At 45.9% G+C, this 25,798-nt stretch overlaps 1 protein-coding gene across 2 annotated transcripts in view; it reads right to left on the reverse strand.

Annotated features, from left to right (window-relative positions):
- Positions 1–9,671: 9,671 nt before the first annotated feature.
- C8a (complement C8 alpha chain) overlaps positions 9,672–25,798 on the reverse strand; it is a 50,825-nt gene continuing 34,698 nt past the window's right edge. Inside the window, exons 8-11 of one of the 2 annotated variants that reach the window (XM_021650109.2) lie at positions 22,217–22,342; positions 20,931–21,088; positions 16,071–16,293; positions 9,672–11,712 (exon numbers count right to left, since the gene is read on the reverse strand). In XM_021650109.2, coding sequence (XP_021505784.1) covers positions 11,561–11,712; positions 16,071–16,293; positions 20,931–21,088; positions 22,217–22,342 — 659 coding nt within the window. In that variant the 3' untranslated portion in view covers positions 9,672–11,560. Of the gene's footprint in view, positions 11,713–12,906; positions 12,996–16,070; positions 16,294–20,930; positions 21,089–22,216; positions 22,343–25,798 lie in introns of those variants that run through there. The other variant, XM_060366063.1, reaches the window with a different exon arrangement.

The following is a 25,798-nucleotide window of genomic DNA, read 5'->3' on the forward strand; positions in this document are numbered from 1 at the left end:
GCAGAAATTGTTTATCCTATTAAATGCGGTCTTCAAGGAGAGACAATTGAATTGTGAAGCACCACTGAGTACCCGGGTGACGCCCAGGCACTGCTAAACTGTGTAATAATTATATTCTTATTTGTGGGCTGAACTTTCCCCACGTGGCTCTTTCTGCAAACAAATGCGCTTAGGAGGAGATTGAAACGCAATGTAAGAATTAAACAAAATGAATGCAAACGGTGCTCTTGGAGTCTTGGCAACTGGGGCAGACCCCGTGCACCTCCGCTGAGCCAACGTATTCTACGGGCAGTGAGGTTTAGCAGTGGCCCTGAACTGTGATACGAGTACAGCCCGAGGTACCTGTGCGTGAGGGATGTCTGTATCCAAGAGGAGGATCTTTAGAATGCTGTAAGCTCCCCTGCACACTGAATGCCAGGGTAGCAGGCTTTCCCGAGTGACCTTGGGCTAATAGCATAACTTCTATGGGGATAATAACTGTTGTAATTACTTTAACAAAAGTAATAATAATAATAATAGCTGCTAATTACAGAGTGTCTCCCAGTTTATGAAGTCTTTAACCTGAATCATCTTGTTTAATTTTTACCTAAGTTTGATGGGGTAGAATTTATGCCAGCAGATGACAGAGGAAGTTTCAGGTGGAATCCAGCTCCTTACCAAAAATGGGCCAACTGCAGCAAGCAGGATGGGGTATGGGGCCACGAGGGAGCTGCTGCTGGCCAGACTACAGGCAGAGAAGGGCCATCTGTGTTGGTTTTTCGTTTGTTTGTTTGTTTGTTTGTTTGTTTGAGAAGATACTGAAGCTGGGCAGTGATGGTGCAGCCCTTTAATCCCAGCACTCAGAAGGCAGAGGCAAGCATATCTCCAAGTTTGAGTCCGAGTGGTCTTCAGAAGGAGTTCCAAGACAGGCAGGGCTACAACAGAGACACTCTGTCTCAAAAAAGCATAGAAGAAAGAAGAGGAGGAGGAAGAGGTGGAGGAGAATGACATCAACAACACCACTGTGCCTCTCAAGCATTTATAGAAATCTTTTGGGAGAAAATGTGCCTGGTGCAGAAAGCCGTTAGCAACACCCTCGGGAACCCACATGACTTCATCAATGGAGTTAATACGCTGCCCCTGCCTGTAGGATCTTACACACAGCAGCATGAGCTTATCCTATTCAACCCATCCCCCGGGTGTCAGCTGTTTCTTCCTTCCTTCGTTTTTGTTCCTGTGAAGATAAGATGCATCATAGGACCATTATGGAGGCCTGTAATAAAGCTAGTCCTCTACTTAGAAACACTGGAAGGCATTGGAAATCTTAAGTGGTAGAACACGATGGGAGTTTTTAGGTCGCTGGGGATAAGCCCTCCAATGGGTTGTAGAACCCTATTCTAATCAACCATGACAAGGATCCAAAAGAATCCTTTCATTTTTTTAAGCTTACAGTCTCAGGTGTTTGGTTACAGTAATGGAAAGCTGACCAATGGAGAGTAGATGTTTTTCTCTGTTACCACGTCACCCTACACTTTCCCCACAGTAGCATTCAGCACAGTACTTTCTTTTGTAGATCAAAGAAGTTGGTTATTGTAGTGTCTAGCACTATAATAAAGATCACATGGATTAATGGACTAGTGAAAAGGGATCAGTAGGGCCAAGGGAAGGGCTGCCCCACACTGGTAAGTAACCTTGGTGATTTGGTGGTACAAGACGATAAATCAGGCTCAGAAACCCCAAAGAGAGACAGTGAAGAATCAATGGAGGGACCACACTGTTAAGCAGCTTTACGGTGAAACACGGGAGGAGAAGATGCAGTGATGTCGAGAGGGTTGATAAGGCAAGTTTACCCCAGTGCTGGCTAAATCTGAAAGCCTGATAAGGAAGGACAGCAAGGGGCATAGGTAGTACTCCCACCTCCCTATTGGTGGGGAGGCAGGAGATTAACATTTAGAGTAAATTGTCTTCCAATATTTGGGCTCAAATTTCATGTCCAAAGACAACCTGAAAGGATGCCATCCACCTGGATGGACACCTTCTAGGTCCTGCTTCCTCCACCACCTTTAGCAATGACCCCTTCTGGTGTGAGCCCTGTTCTAAGTAATTTTTCTTTATTTTCTTTTTCCCTTCTTTCTGTCCATCATTCCTTTCTTTTCCTTTCCTTTTCTCTTTCCTTCCTTCCTTCCTTCCTTCTTTCCTTCCTTCCTTCCTTCCTTCCTTCCTTTCTTCCTTCCTCCTTTTCCTCCCTCCCTCCCTTCTTTCTTTCTTTCTTTCTTTCTTTCTTTCTTTCTTTCTTTCTTTCTTTCTTTCTTTCTTTCTTTCTTTCCTTCTTTCCTTCTTCCCTTCTTTTTTGGGACAGGCCAGATCTCATGTAACCCAGGCTGCCTTTAGACTTACTGTGTGACTGAACATGACTCCTTGAATTCCTTTTCTTGCCTCCACCTGGGGTTATTAGTATGCTCTATCGGATTCTGCTCTAGGTTACCCTTTTGTTTTGTTTTTTTAATTTGTGGTGCTGGTGGTACTGTGTATGAGGGTTTGCCTGCCCCTGTACACAGCATGTGGGTGTCAGGTGCTTTCTGAACTCTATCACTCATATATATATTAGATAGGCTTTGCCATTTGATCTGGAACTCTAGTTTTGGCCATCAAGTCCCCAGAATTCTCCTGTCTCTGCCTCCTCCTGACCCCAACTGGATTACAGCTGTATCCCACCATGCCCAGCTTTTATGTGGGTGCGTGTAGTCCAAATTCACATTATTCACTTAGCCATATCCACAGCCCCTAGTTGTCTCTCAAAGCTGGACTGCCCACAGACAACCCGACAGCAGCATGTTGGAACAGCCCTGCTCAGGCCTCTGAGACACCCTGATCAGTGAGTGTAATCCTTTCCTCTTTGAATGAACCAGCCTCAATGATAGCCAGATCCTTACCCTGGGGCATTCAAATGCTTGAGTGTCTGTTGATAGAGACAGAGAGGCGTGATGTTATACCTCTCAGGGAGAACTAGAGATGCTGAGGAGAGGCTGTGTAGCAGAGCACTCCACAAACAGTGCTAATATCCGAGGCTGGGCTCAGTGACTGCTCTACAGCTTTGAGCAAGCTCTGGATAGTAGGTGCCTCTATCTCCTCACTGGTAAGGAGGGCACGACACCTGTCTCCTTCTGGGGCAATGCAGGCATTGTGTGGATCCCTGGTCCAGGAAGCGCTCTTTACTTAGATACATCACTGCCGTGATCATTTTCAGGGATTCTCCAAACATCACTAAGAGAACCAGGTTGTTGGTTTTCTTTAAAACTGCTTTAGAGACATCTCAATGTAAAACCCACTACAATGTATGAGAATAAAAGGACATAAAATTGCTTAGCTTTCAGGGATATCTTAATAAAGGACATGGAGGGCTTTTCTCTCCCAAGCTCTGGGCTATTAAGGGAAATGTAACAGCATAATAACTAATATTTGCAGAGACCATTCCAGTGACAAAGAACTTCACACACCTAATCCAGGCCTAATCCTCTCAGTGCCTGCAAGGGGTGGATTTATTGTCTGCCAGTGACAGGTGACAGGAACGCCTTGGAGAGACTGAGTGACTTCCCTGACACCACGCAGCTCCAAAGAAGCCTGTGTAATCCAAGGCTGGTGCAGTTGTCCTGTATGCCCTTCCCTTCCAGGCAAAGCCAACCCAGGTTAGTCTCAGGGCAGTTGCCAACACCCACTCACACAGAGAGAGGCCTGCCATCCCTACCGTGCACAAATCAAAAGGGTTAGGGGGTCTATGTGGCTTACAGAGCAGGGAGACCGAAAACCATCCTCTTCTTTAACTAGTTCCATATCCTTTCTCCCCTGGTATCCTCCATGCATGTGTCATAGATGGCGATAGTCTTATGACACCGTGCATACAAAGGAAAGGCATCACCCACCAGTGCCTAGCAAAAGGCAAATACGAAAATGACGTCCTGTGCTTGGGTTGCCGTAAAGAAGTGCCCTGCCCATTTTCTGCCTCTTTACTCTCCTGCCAACTGCTTCCTTGAACATGGAGATACGTCTTACAGAGAGAAAAGAGAGAGGGACCTAGGGTTGTGTGTGCAGAGGGGAATTCCTGCAGGATTTTCTGCAGGAGTCAAGTGGATGGCCTGACGCTGGCCTCGAAGCAGGACTAGGCACAGAGCCCGGGCGCTCCCATTATCGCCCCGGCAACGCCACCAGTTATCTCCAGTCCACACCTTGAAGCACCAGGTGTCCCTCCATCCATCACTGGCCATTGTCTGGGACCCACTCAGCTTCCCCCACCAGCTCCTGCCCAGTGACTCCTTGTTAATAATCCAGTTTGTTCACAGCCTGAAAGCGATCTGATGCTGGCCCCTTTCATCCCAGACACCATCCATCCATCAACTGCTGCCTCCACATGCTTGGTTAGGAAAATGAGAGTGGGGGAGGGGAACAAATAACAGATAAAACTTCTCAGCATTATCTCTAAAGAAATAGAATGGATAAATAGATCTGTCAGACATGTATCATGCCACCTGACAGCCAAGTCTATTTGTTAAAAACAGGTTAGGATGGGAGGATTTATCTCACATTTTAAGCTGTTAATACAGGAAGCAGACATATTTTTCTTTATCTCTGCAGGGGAAGGGGGAAATCCCAAGGCCACGAATAAAGGACTTTTAATTTGATTTGATAGACTTTCTTTCAGTACGGTGGAAAGGGGTGAGCTTGCTCTGTAGTTTGTGACTCTGGGATGCCATAGGCTTGGTTGTCCTCTAGTGCTCTGTGAAGGTCATGGGATCCAGGAATCCTGCTCAGCATCTTGCTTTGAGGCTCTTTCTTACAAGTTTCAACAACCAAACACAAAGACCACGTTACTTTTGGCCTTTGGTACAAAGGACAGGGGAAAATGAAAGGGGTATAACCTATTTGTTGTAGTTCTAAAAACCAAGAGGCCATAAGAAGTCCCTGCCTGTCATAGAAGTCAGTGGACGGGTCAGACAGGTAGGCTACAGTTATAGGGCATGGAATGTGTAGGAAGACAGCCATGCAGGGGCATACAGCTGATGAGCTGTGGAGCCATAGGAGGAGCTGGGTTGGCTTTCTGGGAAAGGAATCTAAGCCATGCCCAAAGAATGCTGGGAGAAGCTGGGAGGAGAGATGAGCTGGGATCGGAAGCAGACTGGAGACTATCACAGAGGGCCTTGTCCACCATGTCAGGTATAGCAGGTTTCTGGAACAATGGGTTTAGAGGGTATCCGAAAAACACAACGAAGGTACACTTGGTAGACAGGCTTTAGACCTGAGAGCAAGCTATGAGAACAGCTTTATAATTAGCACAGAAACGCCAGAAAGGTAGCCAGAAAAGAAAAAGACGCAACACCTGCTACTTCCAGAAAGGCCCATGACCACAGCTGAGGTTCACACTCACTATCTGCAACTTGAGAAGGACACACACCACCCCAGGGCTGGTGGGACATCCATGGGCTTCTGTGACTTCGCAGTCATTGTGCTTCTGTGTCGTAAGGTCCTGTGCTATGTGTTGCTTTTCTACCTCTCACTCTTTTCCAAGGCATGGCTGTCTGTCTGGCTTCCCTGACTTCGAGACTATACTCTGCCCACCCCCACCCCTGGGATTCTTCCTCATTGGGGACCCATTGCCGTTGTCCGTGAGTCACCTAAGTCAGACTCTAAGTCAGACTCTAAGTCCTTGTACTCATAGGTCCGTGGCTCCGCACCTCCAGCACCCAGCAATGGCCTGTGTACCAGATATCACCGGAAGTTAACCTGACTTTTTTTGTTCTTCTACTTCTTTTCTCTTTTAAATTTTATGTTTTTTACTATGTTGTTGTTAGGTTTTCTGGAGGAAAGGACCGCCAGCCAAGGAATGCAGTCACCTCCAGAAGCTTGAGAATGCCCAGAACAGATCGTCCCCTGAGTCTCATAGGAGAAACATAGCCCTGGAGGCTTTACTTATATATTCATGAATGACTGTGTTGATTAATTTTTTCTTAAAACATTCGCTGTGTGGGGTACTGTGTTATAGAATGTTTTCATACAGTATATATGATATATAGTAGATGAAGACGATTCCTCCTACATACTCCCTTGCCATTTCTCACCCTCTTCTCTCTTGTCAGTTCCCTTTGTTCCTCTGGAGAACTTCTACAATAATAATAATAATAATAATAATCTGTGTGAGCACCACATGCATGCAGTTCCCACAGACACCCGAAGAGGGCGTCAGGTCACATGTAGCTGGAGTTAGAAGCAACTGTGAGCCACCTGTTGTGGATGCTGGGAACCAAACTTGGGTCCTCTGGAAGAGCAATATCTCTCCTAACACCCCAGCCCCTCACTTCTACTTTCCTGTCATATATACGAACATGATTTTAGGTATCTATGTAAAATTCAGGAACCCCCAATGAACAAAAATGAAAAAAAATTTTTTTTTGTTTTTTTTTTTTTTTTTTTGAAAAAAAATTTTTTTGAGACTGGCTGGTTTTACTTGATATGATTATCTGCTGCTGCATCCATTTTCTTCAAATGACGTAATTTCATTCGTCAGGGCTGGAAAAATCATTTTCTTTATGCATTCCCTTGTTTTTAGACACATAGATGGGTTCTGCAACTTAGCTGTTGTCGTTACAGCTATAATAACCAATTCACTTTATATCTTTATTTATTTATATTTATTCTTTATTTATATCTTTCAAACTTCAGATCCTCACAATGACCCAGACAATATATATTTATTACTATAGATAGATAGATAGATAGATAGATAGATAGATAGATAGATGTACAAATAGATAGGTAGAGAGAGAGATACATAGATTTCCTGCCCCTACCTTCTTGTGAGCCTTCATGCCCAGTTTATATTATAATGTGGTGGTGTGAATAAGAATGACCCCATAGGAATACTACTCAGCAATCAAAAAGGAAGAAATCATGAAATTTGCAGGCAAATGGTGGGATCTAGAAAAGATCATTCTGAGTGAAATATCCCAGAAGGAGAAAGACAAACACGGTATATACTCGCTTATATAGACCTATAAGATATGATAAACATAATGAAATCTATACACCTAAAAAAGATAATCAAGAGAGCAGACACGGGGTAAGATGATCAATCCTCATTTAGAAAGACAGATGGGGTGTGCATTGAATGTATGACAGGAGTCTACTGCAGAAGGCATCTGAAAGACTCTACCTAGCAGTGTTTTCAAAGCAGATACTAAGACTCATAACCAAACCTTCGTCAGAGTACAGGGAATCATATGAAAGAAGGGGAGTTAGTATGATGGAGAAAGGATAGGAGCTCCACAAGGACCAAATATATCTGGGCACAGGGACTTTTCTGAGACTGACATTCAACCAAGGACCATGTATGGAAATAACCTAGAACCTCTGCTCGGATGTAGCCCGTGATAGCTAAGTAACCAATTGGTTTCCCATAGTAAGGGGAACAGGGACTATATCTGACAGGAACTCAATGGCTGGCTCTTTGACCTTCCCACCCCCCAAGGGAGGAGCAGTCCTGTTAGGCCACAGAGGAGGACTTTGCAGCCAGTCCTGAAGATATCTGATAAAACAGGGTTAGATGAAAGGGGAGGAATTCCTCCTCAAGCAGTGGACTTGGAAAGAGGCAGGGTGGAGATGAGGGAGGAAGGGTGGGATTGGGAGGGAATGAGGGAACAGGATACAGCTGGGAAACAGAGTTAATAAAATGTAACTGATAAGAAAAAAATAAAATTAAAAAAAAAAAAGAATGACCCCATAAGCTCATATATTTGAATACTTAGGAAGTGGCACTATTTGAAAGACTAGGAGGTGTGGCCTTGTTGGAGTGGGTGTGGCCTTGTTGGAGTGGGTGTGGCCTTGGTGGAGGAAATGTGTCACTGTGGGTGGGCTTTAGTGTTTCAGAAGCCCAAGGCAGAACCAGTGGCTCTTTATTCTTGCTTTCTGCAGATCTGGATGTAGAACTCTCAGCTACCATGCTCCCCACCATGACAATAATGAACTAAACCTCTGAAACTGTAATTCCCAGTTACATGTTTTCTTTTTGTAAGAGTTGCTGGGTCATGGCATCTCTTCATAGCAATAGAACACTGACTAAGACATGTAGTGTTAAAGCTTGAACTTAGCACTTCATGTGTGCTAGGCAAGCATTCTATTAACTGTGCCAGCCCTAGCCTGCCCACTCCTGGAATGGAGGGGTGGCAGTGGAGCCTGCCTTCCTGGCAGTGAAATGCCATTCTGTTAGTATCATCTTCCCTTTTCTGTAAGCCACAGAGGCTTCACTGAGGCATCTCTCATTTCTGTAGTGTGGCTTTTGAAGCCTGCCCTTTCTCTGTGTCCATTTTCTCCCCCTAAAGGCATACCACTCAGGAGAGATTCATTGAGTGCAGAACTCTTTAGATCTTCCTCGAAGAGAAGGAAAAGAAGAAAGCCTCTCTCCACACTGCTTTTCTCTCTGTCGTTAAATTACTTTTCAAAAGACACATTGTCAAGCTGAAAAGTATATCTTTAAACCATGTGTTTACACCCCACTCCCTATAAAACCTGAGATTATAGCTTTCCTTCAAGGACCTAGGGAGAGATGTGCTAGAAGAGGTATGTGTTTTGTGGAAGTGAATCGCAGCTGATAAAGGAGAGTCTGATGTAGTAAAAGGTTGCTGCAGCTGCCTTTAATTTCTAACACAACTGTGGAAAGACTGTGTTTTTCTGGTGGTCTGGCTCATGTATGGTCCCATATAGTCCCGTGGTTCTCAACCTTCCTAATGCTACGACCCTTCAATACAGTTCCTCACGTTGTGGTGACCCCCAACGATAAACTTATTTCATTGCTAACTCATAACTGTGATTTTTCTACTGTTATGAACCATAATGTGACTATCTGATACGCTAAATAACTGAAATGTTATCCCTAAGGGGGTCACCACCCACAGGTTAAGAATCCCTGCTTTAGTTTCTTCCTCCAAATTTCCCCTCTTGCCCCCAACTTCACTACACCAAACCCTGACAAGGCCCCCAGAATCATCTCCTCCCCTGACTCGAACACCACAAACTACTGTGCAGAACCCTCCAGTGGCAGATAGCAAAGAGCTTGGGGCTGTGAGGGGGAGAGCAGTGTGAGGGGTGGGGAAGCAAGTGCTGGAAATATCTGCTCCACAGCTCTGACCCGTGAGACTTGTTTTCCTTAACTGTGGAGTAGACCTCACAAAACAAACCTTGAGAGGTCCTTGATAAGCCTACATAAAATAGCAAAGATCAAGCTTTCTGCCCCCCCCAGCCCTCTGGGTGCCATACACCCCCATGCCTCGTGGGCATATAATGACTCTTCCGCCCTCAGTGGTGTTCAGCCTTGCTTGTGCTTGTAATTGCCAAGGGAGCATTGCAGACTGCTGATGGCTGACTCCAGCCCCCGGTGATTCAGATTTAATTGGTCTGGGATGAAGCTTCTGGACACCAGGATTTGTGAAATTCCCCAGGTGATTCTTCTGTGCAGCCAGGGTTGGGAGCTAGAGAACTCCTGTTTAGAGCAAAATTGAAAGCCCTCAAGAGCCCACTTGGCCTCTTCTACCTGGCCTCCAGTCACTTGCTAGCAAGTAGCTGCTAGTAATCACCAAATCATGAATGTAAGCTAATTATTAATGTAAACTAATTTTAAAGGGAAAAGTACATTAACAACATGACGGAAAGCAAGGACAAAGTCTTTCTTTCTATTCTTTCAGACAGAAGAGCCAAGGTTATTTAGATAAACCTCTGAACACATGTTTTATCAATGGGAATAACAATTGATGCTAATAATTTGTGATGTGACAGGCACTGTGATGGGATTATAGACCCAATTTTCTTTGTTTTTGCTGTCTTTCCCAGTCACCTTCTCCAGCACATGTACACCTGCAAGTCCCCCTTCCCAGTGTTCTTTCTCACCCTTTGTATCTCAAGCTTTGTATCAGGCTGAATTTCTTTTTCAAAAATATCTTCCCTGTTCATCTATCAAAAACTCCACCCAGGTCCAGGGAGACCCCATGCATACGAGCCTCTATTACATAATGTGTGAACAGACACTCTTCCTGTTTTTCTCCTTCAGCATTTGTTTGGGTACTACATTAGCTGATGTTAACAATTCATTTCCAATAGCCCAAGAGTCTCCTCTTTTTTATGTACACAGTTGGAACTGTTTCCAAAGGCTTCAAAGCTATGAATTCAACCAACTTTGAAGAGAAGGCACGGGTAAGCCTGGGATATTGGTTTAGCTGGTTTTCTGTCAGCTTGACACATTTTGGAAGAGGCAACTTCAATTGAGAGAATGTGCCCACTGGACTGGCCTGTGAGCAAGTGTGTAATGTGTTTTCTTAATTAGTGATTGATGGGGGCGGGCCCAGCTCAGTGTGGGTGTTGCCATCCCTACGAAGGTGGTCGTGGAAAGCGCGATGAGCAAACCATGAGGAGAAAGTCAATTAGCAGCACCCCTCCATGGTCTGCTTCAGTTCCTGCCTTTGGGTTCTTGCCTTCGGGTTCCTGCCTTGAGTTCCTGCCATGACTTCTCTTCATGATGACTGTGGATGGGACATGTAAGCTGAAATAATCCCTTTCCTCCAAAGTTGCTTTTGCTCACGGTATTTTATCACAGCAATAGAAACCCTAATTAAGGCAGCTGGCAAACGTGTTGAACATGTGCAAGGTTTAGGGTGTGTGCGAACACTAGCCTGGCTGCTGTGATTGGTTTTTCTCAGGAAGATCAGGGGAAATGGGTTTTGATCTTCACTGATTGACCCTCCCAGGTCCACCTGCAGCTCTTTGAGGCTGACCAATGCAGGTGTCAACCATGAACTGACACTTGGACTATCTATCTGCTTGTCCAGCGACAGTTGCTGACAAGACTCTTGAGGTCTGCAATGCGCACCCTTGGCCTCTGAAGACACTGTGCTGATAAAACTTGCCCAGTTTCTGCCTTTGAATATGATTGATTCCTGGGAGAAGCAGATTAGAGAGCCTCAGGAATGTGCTGAGGGATCTAAATGTTGGGGTTTCTGTAAGTCCATAAATGGAAGTCATGCACCCAGTGTGGAATGAGTAGGCTGGGCTTTATGACTAAGACATGAAGGCAATGCTCTCGTGAGAAGGACTAGTGTCCTTATTAAAGAGGCTGAAAGACTCCCTAGCCCTCCACAATGTGAGAACACAACAAAAGGACATATATAAAATGGAACACCCCCTCTCCAGCTCCTAGACCTGCTGGAACCTTGATTTTCCCGTTGATGCCTCCTGAATTGTGAGGAATAATTTCTGGTGTATCTAAACCACTCAAGTTATTGTTAAGCATCCTGAATGGAATACGATAGAAAGGTGGTTCTGAGAAGTAAGGGGTGACAACCCCCTGAAACGGGGGGGGGCAGCTTTGAAGCTATATAATTAGTAGAGACTAAGAATTATAAGGTTTGTACAACAAAAAGTTTACGGGTTTCTGAAGAAAATGGTCTTTGTTGGTTGGCATTCACTCAGAGCAGGAGTCAGTCCCGCACAGCAGCCAGGACAGGTAGCAGCATCTTTGGCCTCCTTCCCAGGCTGCATCCGGAGGCACTCAGCAGGCCCGTGTCTGAATGCTCTTTCCTGGGCACGGAGCACCTCCATTCTGGGGTGCGGGGTTGTTGCACTGTCTCCTCCTCTCCTGCGAACCTGCTCTGCACTCTGACCAGGAACTCCAGCAGCTCCAGCGGCCATCTGCTATGACTCCTGCAGGATATGTAAGAAGAGGAGGAGGTGAGTGTGGGAGAAGCAGCTGACTGGGGCCGTAAGACAGGAGGCTACCTTGTTGCTCCAGAATGGTGTACAGTCCTTCCTTGGGGAAAAGCCCTGGGTAGCCAACCAAGACCTCTGTGCTTGCAGCCTCACAGTTAATTTGAAACTCTGGACAGAGTGAGAATGAGCCACTTGGGAGCCCATCTCATGAAACTGGAACCCATGGTTGCATGGAAGATAAATAGCAGAACAAGGCAGGAAGCATACTCCTCTGGGAGTATCAGTCCAAGCCATTCGAGGGTCTAAGAAGTAGAACCATGGCCACATGTATATCCAGGAAGAGGTACAGCTAGAGGTCTATTCGGTATGTGAATTTCTAAGCCAAACTCTTCAGAGTCTGGCAATGGGTCCTGGGGTATGACAGAGTGTCAGTAAGAAACTTCCAAATGCTTGCACTGAGTGTGGAGTCTAGAAACGCAGCACAGAGAACCCCACCCAGGGCAGCGGGGCCCCCTGGCTGCTCCTCTGCAAGGCTGTCTCCCTCAGGAAGACTAAGGCTTTGACTATATGAAAAGTATAAACTAACCCAATGGGGACTGCTCATCATTTTATATCACTATTTCTTTTTCCTAAATTAAATCTTCCATGATGCTGCATGTAATTCAGATGAAAGAGGAGCAAGTCTATTGAAGCTAAGGTGACTGTGGGGCTCACCCTCCTCCCCTGGGGCAAGTCCAAGCACCCTGGGGCTCCTCAGATCTCACTGTGAGCATCATTAGATTAGGTTATCTCCAAGTACCTTCCAACACTGTAATTATCCTCCCTGATGGGTCAGCCACAGCAGGATTCTCCCATCTCTGTGACTCTGTCCCCGTTAGCAAAGGTTTGCTGGGACAACTCCCAGGGGCCCTAATGGGTTTCTGTGGCAGCTGGCACATTTCTCTGTCATAGATTTCCTTGCCAGTTTAGCCTCTGTCAGGCTGAAAGTTCAGTGAGGTGGCCCTGAGGCCACCTGATATCCACACTCTGCTTGGAACATTACTGGAGCTCCTTGAGATGCTGGCAGTTAGCTCAGTGTAAGAGGAATGTGCAGAAGGATTGAGAGTTGGGATGCAGCTTCTAGTACCCAACCTACAGCCAGATCCCTGGCATCTTGCTTCTCCTCCACAGCCCATCGTATATGCATACAGCTCAGCATGACTGTCACAGCGTCCAGCCTCTACGCTGGGAGAGGAGTGTCCCTTTTCTCTCTATCTCTTTGCTGTGTGGACCAACCCCTAGAAATGGAATAGTTAGAATGACCAAACCAAGTATCACACCTGTGTCTTGAAGTCAGGCCTGACTGAAATCCACAAACTGGTTAGCCCATGCCCACTCCCAACTCCTGTAAGCGGTTGCTACTGAGATTGTTCAAGGTTGGTACTCGCACTGAAACCCTTGGGAACAGCATAACACGGGGCAGGCCCAGTCGTGACCATTAGGTCAAGCTCGTGGGTCCTAGCCTCAGACTTCCCGGATCCAGCTCCCTGATCCTCTATTCTCCACTCACATGACTCTCAGCAAGATATCTAACATTCCTCCTGCCCCAGGCTCTTCATATATAGAATGATGTTAAGAAGAATATTCATCTCATAAGGCTCTTATGGGAATGATTAAGCACCCACACAAGTGTACATGGCTATGATGCTGGCTTGGAATGAAGAGCCATTATTTCTGTCATGTGGCCTTTGGGCCCTTTGGGAAGGTTGCCTGGATGAGGGGTCTACAATCTAGTATATACCCTGCCGGTGAAATCAGGATGATGCCTGAGCTCTGGTGCTAGACTCTATCATCTTTCCCTTCCCAACCCCACCCCAGCCCACCCATTCCCAAAGAGTTAGATAATGGCTTCTCCAGCTCCCAGGAGGAGACAGTGCAACAGTGTTGGACCTAGTAGTTGGTGATGGAGTTTGTGTTCTCTGGACCTGCATTTCTCAAACTTGGGCTCTCCCTCACCTTCCTGTATCTGTCCTCTCAGATTTTCTCCTCTGGATAGCAGCAGTTTGGGACTTTAAACTGTTTGTCCTTGAGCAAAAGAAAAATTCAGAGAAGCAGCCATCCACGGTACACTCTGTCAGTAGAGCATCCAACATGCAATAGCTTCTCCCTTCTGCTTGGTGACAAGGAAGCTGCCATGTGTCTTGGCTGGTTTAACCGCTGTAATTTCATTTTATAGCATGTGCTTCGATGAGAATTGGTGACACCAGGATTTGGAGGCATGTTTGACCTCAGAGCTGTGCTACCCTGCCTCCCACTTAGAGATACTCTCTCAGAGAGGGCATGATAACCCACTATTATCTCATCTTAAAACCAGATCAGCTAGGAGATCACCTCTGAATACTAAGGAAATTGCTGTCTGGGGTTCTTCCCAGCCAAGGCAAGTTGGATTATTTTCAGCTTCACAGTAGCAACTCTTCATTATGTTGTCCTTCTCTAGTCTAAATCAGAGGCGCAGAGAGTCCTAGATGGAAGCCTACTTTGAGGCAATCTTACCATTCCACCTGGCCCTTCCTACAGCCTCGTCCACTTCATTGCCTACATCCCATAATGGACCAGAAAGCAAGCCCTTCCTCATTAAGCCAACATCCCTCTGTTCTAGTAGTCTTAAACGTTGATCTCAATGGCCATGCAAAGCAAGTCTCATCCCTCCTTGTGTGACAGTTCCCAGGAGTCTTGTCCATCCTGCTTTTTGTTTGTTTGCTTGTTCTGTTTGTTTTGTTTTTCGAGACAGGGTTTCTCTGTGTAGCCTTGACTGGTCTGGACTCACAGAGGCTGGCCTCAAACTCACAGAGGTCTGCCTGTCTCTGTATTGGGATTAAAGGCATGCACCACCACTCCCAGCCCTGAGTGTTCTCAATGTGAGCAATTTCCAGTCCTCCCCACTCTGCCTTTTACACTATAGCATCCCAACCTTGCTTCAGCCACATCTGATGCAGCACATGGGAACGAAGCTGTCGGAAGGATGGCGTTCTAGCTCTTTTCTTCCATTAACCTAGTCTTTTATTATGGAGACGGCTGTGTCAGACTTTGGACTGACACTGAGCTAGAAGACTACATGCTTTGTTTATTTTCTACATATGGCTGTTGAGCCAGTGGCTCTTGCCCACCCACTCTGTGTTTCCATGGGTTGGTACAGACACAGTGCTTTGATCTGTCCATCCAGGCTTCCCTTGTTCTGTGTACATGTTCTTCCGTACAATAGCCAAACAAAACTGCTTTGTACATTGACTTTACAACCTGCATACTCTGCCTTCATTCTGTGCATCATAAGAAAGTAGGTTTGTATATCTGCTAAGCTAAAACTTAGGTATTGATACTATTGGTTCTTGCCAGGCCTGGCAGCATGGGGCTGTAATCCCAGCTATTTGAGAAGCTGAGGGATCCCAGGTTCAAGGCCTGCATAGGCATCTTAGTGAAATCCTGTCTCAAGATTAAAAAAGAAAGAGAGAGAAAGTTGAAGTGTAAATCTGTCATAGAGCACTTGCCTAGTATAAAGTCCTGAACTCCTCTCCGAGAGAGAGAGAGAGAGAGAGAGAGAGAGAGAGAGAGAGAGAGAGAGTTCATGAAATATCTGGAATTCACATCCAGGTCCCCTGACTTCATCCTAAAGGAAGACAGATTTTACTCCTGTGGATAAATTTTTTCCACAGTGCTGGTTAATGAGTTTATGTCAAAACTATACACTCTTGGACCTTATTTGCCCCAACTTTGTTTCTAGTAGAAACTTCTGATATTCATTCATCACATCCCCCCAAAAGACATTTTCAACTCCCAGGCCCCCTTCTCTAAGAACTTTATTTGAAAGTTTGGTCTTTACTATGAAATCACATTTAGATAAAGCCACCTGCATTAGGCTGGGGCCTAAGTTAATGCCCTGTATTCTTACAAAGAGAGAAAAGCAGAGAGAAATGGGGAAGGAAGTCTTAGGACTATGAAGGCAGAGATTAGAGTGATCTGTCTACAGACTAAGCAACTCCAAGATCTGCTGACAACCACTAGAAACCAGGAAAGGCCTGGGCATCTCCTGCCTAGATGCTCCAGATGCAGTCTTCTCTGTGCCCCTCCAGTGTATTTCAGCCTACCTGCAGACTTGCACAGTGAAGTCTTCGTAAAAAGAAGAAAATGGAAAAACTATCAAACATGGGCCATGAACTACAAAACCCTTGGCTGTGGATTGCTCAGGTAGTCAGTAAGAGAACCCAGAAAAAAAAAAAAAAAAAAAAAAAAAGAGGCTGGCAATCCCAAAGGTTCCTTCTGCACTGTCTTCTCAGGCACAGGCTAGGCGAGGGCAGAAGAAAGTGCCCGAGGCTTACCTATGACTCCCATCTGCTCACAGGCAGGGCCATGCCGACCCATGCTGCACTGACACCGGCAGCTAGTGCCCTGGAGTATGGGCTCCCCATTGTTGAAGCAGGGCCCGCAGCGGCAGGCATTGAATTCCATCAGGTACTGGTCCAAAGCCCGGTGCAGGTTCTGACGTTTGGTCTCCAGGGGTCCCAGGTTTGTGTGCTGCAGCAGCTGGTGGATGGGCTGCATCTGCAGGTGTGAGAAGAGCACAGGAGCCCTCCTTTAGCTCTGCCCGCCTTCTCATAGCTCAAGAGGCTGCTGGGAGGTCTGCCGCAGACAGCAGATGCCCCGTTTCCCCCTTCAGGACCCTCACAGCCATTCCGCGAATGGACGGACACTAAGCATCCCACTCATAGATGAGGAACTGTTGGGGGGCGGGGCGCGCAGAGTGTCCGTGTGACTAGGTAGGAGTCACGTGAGTGTTAAATGCAAGAACCATTCCAAACATGGTTTCAAAGGCCTCTTAAACTGGTGCTCTCCAGACTCAGGAGAGAAGAGCACCTAGAAGCTGCTAACCTGCCCAACTCGGTTGTTGCTTCCAGAACTTTAAGAAGCCAGAGCCATGTAGTGGGTTGGATTCTGTGTATTCAGGTATGTTTTCAGGTTTTGTCTGTCACCCTTTAACACAGACATTTCTAATAGGACTTTTGTTGCCTTTGGAAGGAATTCCCTAAATGCTGTTAAGTGCAGTGCGATGTGGGTGGAGAGAGTCATTCCCATGTGAGGTAGCCAGGGTTTCCCTGCCTCTGTACTGTGGACTGGAATGAAGCATGTGCTGGCAGGAGAATGTTGTACTGTTTGTAACGGACTGGGTAGCGTCCATCGCTGGATGCTGCCTGCTAAATGTGCCAGCAACACCCTTGTCCTGAAAACCAAACTTGTCCCAGGCCATTCCTAAATGTCCTGAGGGCATAGCTGCCTTGGGCTGAGAAGTGGTAGGAATGGTAGAAAAAAAGACCACAGTTCTCCTGCTCCCAGCTGGGAGACCTTTGTCACGTGACCCACTGTACCTCACTTCTTCATCTGAAAATGAGAACCATCACCTTACCTTCACATGTGGCAAAAGGCCTCACCACTTAGAAAAGGTGACATGAATGCTGCTTGCTGTATAGCTGTGCGGCCGAGAGACTCAGTTTCCCCCTCTAAGCCTGGGAGTGGAGCCTGCTTTCTAGAATCCTCATGACCCAAAGTGAATGTAAGGGAATGGTTGTAAGAGAAAGAATAATATAGAGCAGAACGCCATTCTCGTTAGAAATGGTGTTGGCGAAATAGGGAGAGTGCTGGGAAGGTAGGTGTCTGAGGGGGTGAAGTGCACACTGTGTAATCTTGAAGACCTGAGCTGGACTCCCAAGCACCCATGTAAAAATCCAGGCCACATCAGCCAGCTCCTGGAAGCTCAGCACTTGGAGGCAGAGCCAGGATTATCCTGGGGACTTGCTGGCCAATCATCACCAAGTTGGAGTTCTGTGAGAGAACCCACCTCAAAAAATAAGGTGAGGGCAACGAGGAAAGTGCTTGGCATTGACCTTTGGCCTCCAAACACATTTTCAGAGATGAATGCAACACACACTCTCTCACACACACACAGAGTGAGAGAGACAGAGTGAGAAAGAGAGCCTTGCTCTTCTAGTCACATTCCTTCTGGTTATCTTTAGCACCCTTGCAATGCTCTGTATTTGGAGAAAAATCATAAAGTGAAAGTTTTCTGCAGGGCTCTCATTTTCCAGGGGAGGAACCTGAGGGCACAGCAGGAGAAGGAATTTGCCTAGGTCAGATAGAGCCACCCTAGGTCAGTCAGAAGCCAAGGGCAGGCACTTCACAGAACTTTGATGGGTTCCTGGAAATGTGGACAGAAAGACTCAGGGCAAACAGACCTTTTGTGAGCGGTCAGAGGCCAGTGGGGAAGCCTTCAGACCGGGGAAGCAAGGATTGGCTAGAACCCCAGCCAAGAGACGGTCACTTACTGGAAGGTCAGGGAATTGGGCCCATGATTAGACATGAGCATGAAATGGGCTGCCAGGGTCTTGATTATAGGAAACTTTCAGTTCCAGGTAAGGCCAGCCCCACAGGGCAGCTTCCCCTAACTATGATGGAGGTTCAACTCAAGTCCCTTCCCTCCTCTCACGACACTCAGGAAGTGTTCCTACAAAGGGCTGGTTGCTTTTAGGAAGACAGAAGGATACAGAAGAAAGGATCTTAAAATTTAGAGCTTAAAATTTACTGGCAATGATTGTATCCCATTTTAGAGATAAGTAAACAGAGCCAGAGAGGCAAGCAACGAGGTGGCATAACACAAGCTAATGCATACTTAGCACCACGTATATTAATGTAGAATAAAATGATATGGCCCTTGGAGTCCCTCGATCTGAATTCTTGCTATAAACAGTTACTGCTGACACCATTTCTACTTTGGGTCTTTTAGGAATACTTTTACGTATTTCCTACCTAGTATGCTTATCTGCGTTCAGTCTCTCTCTCTCTCTCTCTCTCTCTCTCTCTCTCTCTCTCTCTCTCTCCCTCTTTCTCTTCCTCCCTTCCTCCCTCCCTGTTCTCTTATTAAAGCATAAAACTAGCCTTATTTCACTACTCTAAAACCTGGCTATTATTTAGCATATGAGTCTTCATGTCTCAGGGGATGGTAAATTTTGGAGGTTGAGGTCTGAAGGTTGTGAAGAGATGGCAGGTGCTAAAGAGTTAATGAGACATGGCTCTCACTTGCTTTTTGCAGGCTTTTATGCTGGTCCATTAGTTCTGTAGTTCTGTTTCCTCATGTAAGATTCCCTGGGTATCGCCTCTCTGACTTTATAAGCTGTCTTTCTTTGTTATTTTATGTATGGTGGGCTGAAAGTGAAGGAACTGACCAAGGTTATACCCAGAAAGGGTGGATGAGCCAGGATCCAAACGTCTCTCCTTCCCTCCTGCCCAAACCCCAGGCTCTTTTCTCCACAGAGTTTCAGTCTTCAAATTTTGCCTCCCACCATCCCCTTGGAACTTTTGCTCAACATAAACACAAGTTCATATTTGGCTGTGAAAGCTTGTGTGTGTGTGTGTGTGTGTTCTCCTGATATCAATTTTACAGTTTTTGCCCAAATCACTAATAGCTTGATGATAGCAATTTTCAGACCCTATGTGAATTACAGGTGCGTGAAAGTGGTCCCTTACTTATGGGAGAAGAAATGAAATCAAGGTTAATCCATCTGACCTTTTTCTTCATAGAAAGCGGGGTGTTAAAATAGAGTTTTAGGTTTAACTGTTGTGATGTCTTAGAAATATCTATTGGTTTAAATACTTAATATCTGTATGTCTAAATACGTGTGAAATAGGCACAGATATAGAGATAATAGTTGGGACAGCAATAATATTTTTCTTTAAAGTTTGAAATAGCAACTGTTTTAAAAAGTCTATCTTGTACATTAACAAAAGCAGTTTGACAGCTAGAATAATCCAGCTTGTGAAGTTAGGAACAAAGCCAGATTTTTTTTTCAACTTTGTTGACATGTCATGTCAGAGGATACTTAGCTGGGGTTGGTGTGTGCTGTGGGGATTACTTAACAGGATCCCTGGCTTCTTTCCTCTAAATCTCCATAACACTGACCTGGCACATTGCTATATTTCCCACGAGCAATGAAACTACCCTACCCCATGGCTAAGAATTGGTGTTTTAAGGAAGGTTCTAGGGCAGAGGCAAATGAGAGCTGAACACTCAGTCCAGGGGGCCTGAAATCCAGGCACTGTCACACGGATACCAATTCCTAATCTGTTCAATATTTATTACCCGCCCCTTTAGTGGAAATGTGGCACCTACAGGATGGAATATTGCCCAGCTGTTAAAAAGTTAAACTTGCAGGAAGACAGATACATAGGAAAATCATAATATTAAGAGAGGCGATCCCTTCCAAAAAGCATGTTCTCCTTTACATGTGCAGATCCTAGCCATTAAGGTAGATGTGTGTGTGTGTGTGTGTGTGTGTGTGTGTGTATAAATAGCAGTGAGTATGGGTAAGGTTCAAATACTTATACAGGGGATCAAGAGAAGGTAGTAGCAGGTGATGAGAAAGGACACCTGGATAATAAAAAAAAAAGCATGTAAAGCTAACTTTCATCTACTTTCCATATTAGATGTACGGATGCAATGCTCCATTTATTGAGATAGTAAGAAATATTCTTGTATTGCAATAGACTCCACTATGTGCTCGTCTTTGAGGGAGCAATTGTGAGAGTCGAATGTTCTTTTTGCATGCCATTGACCATGGTCATATAAGAATTAAACATGACTAGTCACAGATTATATGACACACTTAGAAAAAGTGGGTTTCTTTTTTTTTTTTTCAGTTTGTTCTGGTGGAGGAGTGCTACCACTTGTAGTTTTTCTCTCACTTCTTTTGTTTAAAACTATATCAAATCATTCTATTATAACGTTATTTAACATGTCAATTGTATTGTTATTCATTAACTGCAGTTATTTGAAAAGTTTCTAACCTCTTAATATACCAGATATGATTTTAAAATTTGCACGAAGAAATGCAAGTTGGTGTTTCATGTCTAACCCTGCAAAGTGTCTGGACTAGCCCTGGTCACCTGGGCCTGGGCCAACAGCAAGTTACTACTTACTTGTCAGAAACTTACTGGCCCCAGCTGTCCTGCGGGTCTGGACTAAAGTCACATCTTCCCCGTAGGCAGGTTTGGGCAAGGGCACCAGTTCAGTGTGCCGTTACATTTAATCTTGTTCTCTGATGGGCTCATAATAAGAAATATGAAATGATCTGGTCGGCTTCACTTTCATTCCTTATAGACGGTAGGGTTTCTTCAGCTGCGAAAAGACTTACCTCAAAATCGATAACAACAGGGTTATACTTTAACGATCTCCCCCAGGACCGATATGTGATGGCGCTGCTGTTTTGTGTCAAGCTACCACTCAAGCCAGAACTTCCACCTTTCACCCGAGAAATGATGTTCTCCACCGCCAAATCTGCCTTTGCTTTGTCTATCAAGAGAATGATGGTGTTAGGCTTCTTCCTCCAAAACCAAGGGGCTGGATGGTAAGTTCTGCTGAGATGTACAATAGTGTTCATCTCCTCTCCTTAGAAGGCCTATTCTTCTACTGTACTCAACAACCAGCAGGATGGGACAGACAGAAACCTCACATCCTCTGAGTGGAGCTAACATGGAGAGGCCAGCCCAGCCCAACATGGACATAAAGAGCTGGGAAGGCCAATGGTTATTTGTCCACTCCTTCATTCATGGGTTCCGGTTTTACCCAGTGCTGCTTGTTCTCATAGTCTCTCCCTCCATCTCTCTCTCTCTCTCCCCTTTTCTCTCTAACTCCTTCTCTCCCTCACTCTTGCTCTCTCTCCCTGCCAAATACCACAGACGCTATGGCAGATGTCACTGTAGTACTCAGTGCAGACACTGAGAAGAAAGTAGACGGATGGGCTAGTCAGGAGGAAAAAATGGGTTGTTTACCAAGTGAACATTTGCCAGGTCAAGAAAAGAGACTGAGAGGTCATTAGAAATGCGTGATTTGGCTAAATAACCAAGACATAAATAACCTGAGCAATATGTATAACTTAAGTCTATTTAGTATGCTTGTCATTTACTCAATTATAAACTGTATTCATAATGCTTTAGTTCTCTGTCCCTCCCCAGAAAAAGAAAACTTGATTTCAGGTGAGTGAGTGAGTGAATGAATGAATGAATCTATAAACGCCCACACTGATGGTCAAGAAATGTTGACTCCCCATGTACATTCTTTCCTTGAGCTTGGACATGGGGGTCATAATTTCTTCTCTTAGGGACACTGCCTACTCCCTCTGCACCATTATCTAGTGGAGTGACAACAGATCCTATTTTCATGTCCCCTTTTACCCCATTTCTTGCTGGGATCTTTGTCTAGCCCTTGAAATCGAGAAAGGACTTTAGACTGTTGTTTTTGAGGTGACTTTTGGTGCAAGCAGGTGAACCCAAAAGAGAGACACGAGGCATGGCTTGGGGTTCTTTGCATCTGGCTACTGAGAGAAGTGTAGTCAGCTGGGAAAAGAGAATCATTTGGAGAAGTGGTGTGTCTGGGAAAGTCTGGCCTCGTTCCTGGGAAGACCCGCTGAGAAGCACTTGCCACTTGTGCCGCCTCCAAACTTTTTACAAGACTGTCCTGATAGAATTCCTTCAAGGGTGACAGTTTTCTCAAACGTCAGGCCCCCGGAACCTCCAGCGCATTTTTTGATATCTTCCAGGGTAAGATCTGCAGTGGGGAAACAGAAAGCAAGTACTAAGATTTAAAGGGCATGGTGCCATCAGCTCAGGCTAAGAAAAGCTTCCTCTGGCTTTGGAGACATCGTCACTTTTCCCTCCTGTGGGATGGCCATTCAAACACCTGTAAGGACAGGGAGGGGTGGGCACGGCGTGTGCCAGTTGCTCTAGATTTTGCCTCCATTTTCTTTGCCGCTCTCCTCTCGGTCTCCTTGAAGCAGTGGTTCCATGCATTCATCTCCACTCAGCCCTGAGCTCCACCCCATTTGGCATAGGAGCTTCCTCTATGCCATCCCCCCTCCCACTTCACCCTTTCTGAAGTCTACCCAAGCTCCTGTTCAAATAGAATCTACTTCAGGAAGTGTTTTTGGACCAGACTACTCCCCGCTCTCTTTTATGTGTGTTTTACTGGTCATCTTTGTCACTATTCTTCTAATTCAGTAGTTCAGTCATTTTTTTTTCCTCCCCAGAAGAAATGGCTGGTAAATGATCCCATGAGAAGGGAATGGAAGAAAGCTTACATCTTCAAATCCCAGCCATTTGTGAACTCTGCAAAGGGCCACAGCCCCCACTGGCCTCAGTTTCCCATTTGTGGAAAGAACAGGTTGCTCTCCCCTGGGCATGTATCACCTGATGCCTCCTGTGACGCCAGAAATATCAGTTTCTGCACACCTGCTCTGGGGCTGGGAGGCAGGGCCTGCAAGGAGAGGTGCTGTCAGCAGCGCACTTAGTGTGAGGTAAAGGGCTCCCTCTGCTATTTCCATCGAAGCACTTGAAATTTTTAACACAGAGCTAAGCTAACTGAGGGAGATTTAGCATATTTAATTGTTTTGATTCTTAAAAATGCTTCAACAATGATAAACAGAAGCGGATGAAAAGAGTACACAGGCAGAGGCCAGAGCGATTACTTCAGTGAATGGTGGGGTGCTGCCGAATTATTTGAGAGCCTTGCCTGATGAATCGGGGCTGGAGGCTGCTGTGGAATGGCTCTGCTCCTGCCGGATCTGCAGACACAGTGCCGTGAAGTGCTGGGAGGAGGCAATTCTAGCTCGGTTTGAGCTGTGAGACTTGTCTGCAGTGGCTTTGCCTTCTTAGGGCCCTAAAGAAGGGTAGCAGCCAGTAAGTGGAGGACTGTACCTCAGAGAATCACAGAATCCAAGAGCTAAAGAGCCTCCCGACACCCAGACCGCACTTCTAATTTATAGTCAAGATGCTTATGGTTCAAAAAGGTTAATTGTCTCACCTAAGGCCACGCAGCTGACGGCAAGGAACCTGAGATTCACGTGAACATCTGTGAAGCCTGCAGCCTTTTCACTATCCTCCGTTACTGTGTCAGACCTACAAATCCTGTTCTCCGAGAAAAAACTTTAGTAGGCACCTGCTGTGTACCATCCTGTCACATCCTGTGCTGGGAATGTAGCCATCTTGAGTTAAAACGGCTGTGGGTCGGATGTGACTCTGATTAACTAAAGTCCCAACTGTCTAAGGCTAGCAGGTGCGAAGCAAGTACCGGCCGAAGCAAATCTGTATCAGAGAGCTGCTTGTTGGAATGCAGCAGAGCTGAAGAGAAGGGTCTCAGCCGAAGCTGTGGGAGAGGCTACAAGCAGAAGTAGCCACGCAGAGCCCACCGGGACACCAAGGAGAGTGAGCTGGGTGCAGCAGAGGAGCTCAAAGCTGCATCCAGATGCAGGAGCTGAAACTGCTACCAGAAGGGAGGACGCACAGATCCAGAGAGACAGATGTAAATGGGTAAAGAGGCGTGGCGGAGAGAACAGAGCAGATCTAGAGCAGGCACGGAAAACCAGTGTGGCCTAGGCAAGAGGCCTGATCTGTCAACCCTCTGCCGATGTTCCGCACCCTTCCCATTAGCCCCTGCTCCATGGTAGGCCTTGGCTTTGAGCAGATCAAACTAGAATTTGCTGACGCTCCTGAATTCTGAATTCTTGAGCTCATGTCACCATCCCCTACTGAGGATTAAATTGCAGACTCCTGGGCCCCATTTCCCTTCATTCGGAGTTTATATGTGTGAGAAATCCGAAATCTGTATTTTAGCATTACCGCCGGTGATTCTCAGTTGGGGGAGTCTGGAAAAGTGGGACACTATGGTTCCACAGAGGACCTCTGGTACTCACTCCAGCGCTCCGTGGCACACACTGTCTCAGTCAGCGTCCCTATTAATAATGCCTTGGATATGGAAACAGCAGTCAGCCTCATCACATTCCCTCAGAATAAGAACTGGGAAGGGGGTGGGGATATGGGAGCAGGGTTCTTGTTAATAATCAGGATTCAGAAATCCCTCAGGAGATTGAATGGATTCGCTGTCCAAGACTCACTTGGGGACATTGTAACATTCTACCCTACAACAAAACACTAACCACACAAGTACCGTGAGGAATGTGGAGAGCTGAGCAAGACAAGGCCTAAAGTCCTGGATTACTCCCAGTTTATCAGGGTGATGAAGCCAGGGGAAAACAACTAGGAAAGGAAAGGTGGGGTAACCCTGTGCCCCCTTCTCAGTTTAGAGAAATCAAGAATCTGATGGAAACCCCGGGAGTGACATGTTTCGTCTGTAGACACTACCTATCCACTAAAATTCCCTAGCGAGAAAGGAAATCCTGCAATTTATGGCATAGGCTGGCCCTCCGACACGGTATGTCCGGAAGGAGGCCAGGCTCAGAAGGACAAAGACTGCACGCTCCCCTTACAGGAGGTGTCGGAAGCAGCACAACCCATAGAATTAAAGAGGATTTTAATGGTCGCCATGTCCAGGAGGATGGGGAGAGGGAGAGCTGCTAATCAATAGACATGAGATCTCTGTAAAACACGGCTCCTAGAGTTACTAACGTTTTGTTATATGCTAACTGCTAGGGGGTGGGCGTCCTCTGTGTTTGTGCATGTATAAGTGCATGGTCACGTGTGTGCTCAAGTATATGGAGGTCCAAGGTTGAAGCCAAGATATTTAGGGAGTCTTCTTGAGTCTCTCTTTGAGGATAGGTCTCTCAATCAAACCCAGAGGTCACTAATATGGTGTGCTAATTAGTATTAGGGGTTCTTTGGTTTGCTTTGTTTTGTTTTGTTTTGTTTTGTCAACTTGACAGACGTTAAGGTCACCTAGGAAGAGGGAACCTGTTTTTTTTTGTTTGTTTGTTTGTTTGTTTTTGTTTTTGTTTTTGTTTTTTTTTTATTTTAAGGTAATTAATTGAGTGAGTGAGTAGTTTTTGTGATAGGTCTCACTATGTGGCTCTGGGTGTCCTGGAAGTCCCTATGCAGACCAGGCTGTCCTCAGACTCACAGAGATCCACCAGACTCTGCTTCAAGTGTCAAAAGGAGAATAGTGGATGCAAGGGGGGCAAGCAGCAGTCAGAGCAATAACAAAAACAAACAAACAAAAATTGTAGTCTGTAGAGAGCAGAGAGAGACCATGTTGAGGGCTCGTGTTCCCCGTGAC

Source organism: Meriones unguiculatus, chromosome 12 (genome assembly GCF_030254825.1).
Source record: "Meriones unguiculatus strain TT.TT164.6M chromosome 12, Bangor_MerUng_6.1, whole genome shotgun sequence".
In the NCBI taxonomy this organism is placed as follows: Eukaryota; Metazoa; Chordata; class Mammalia; order Rodentia; family Muridae; genus Meriones; species Meriones unguiculatus.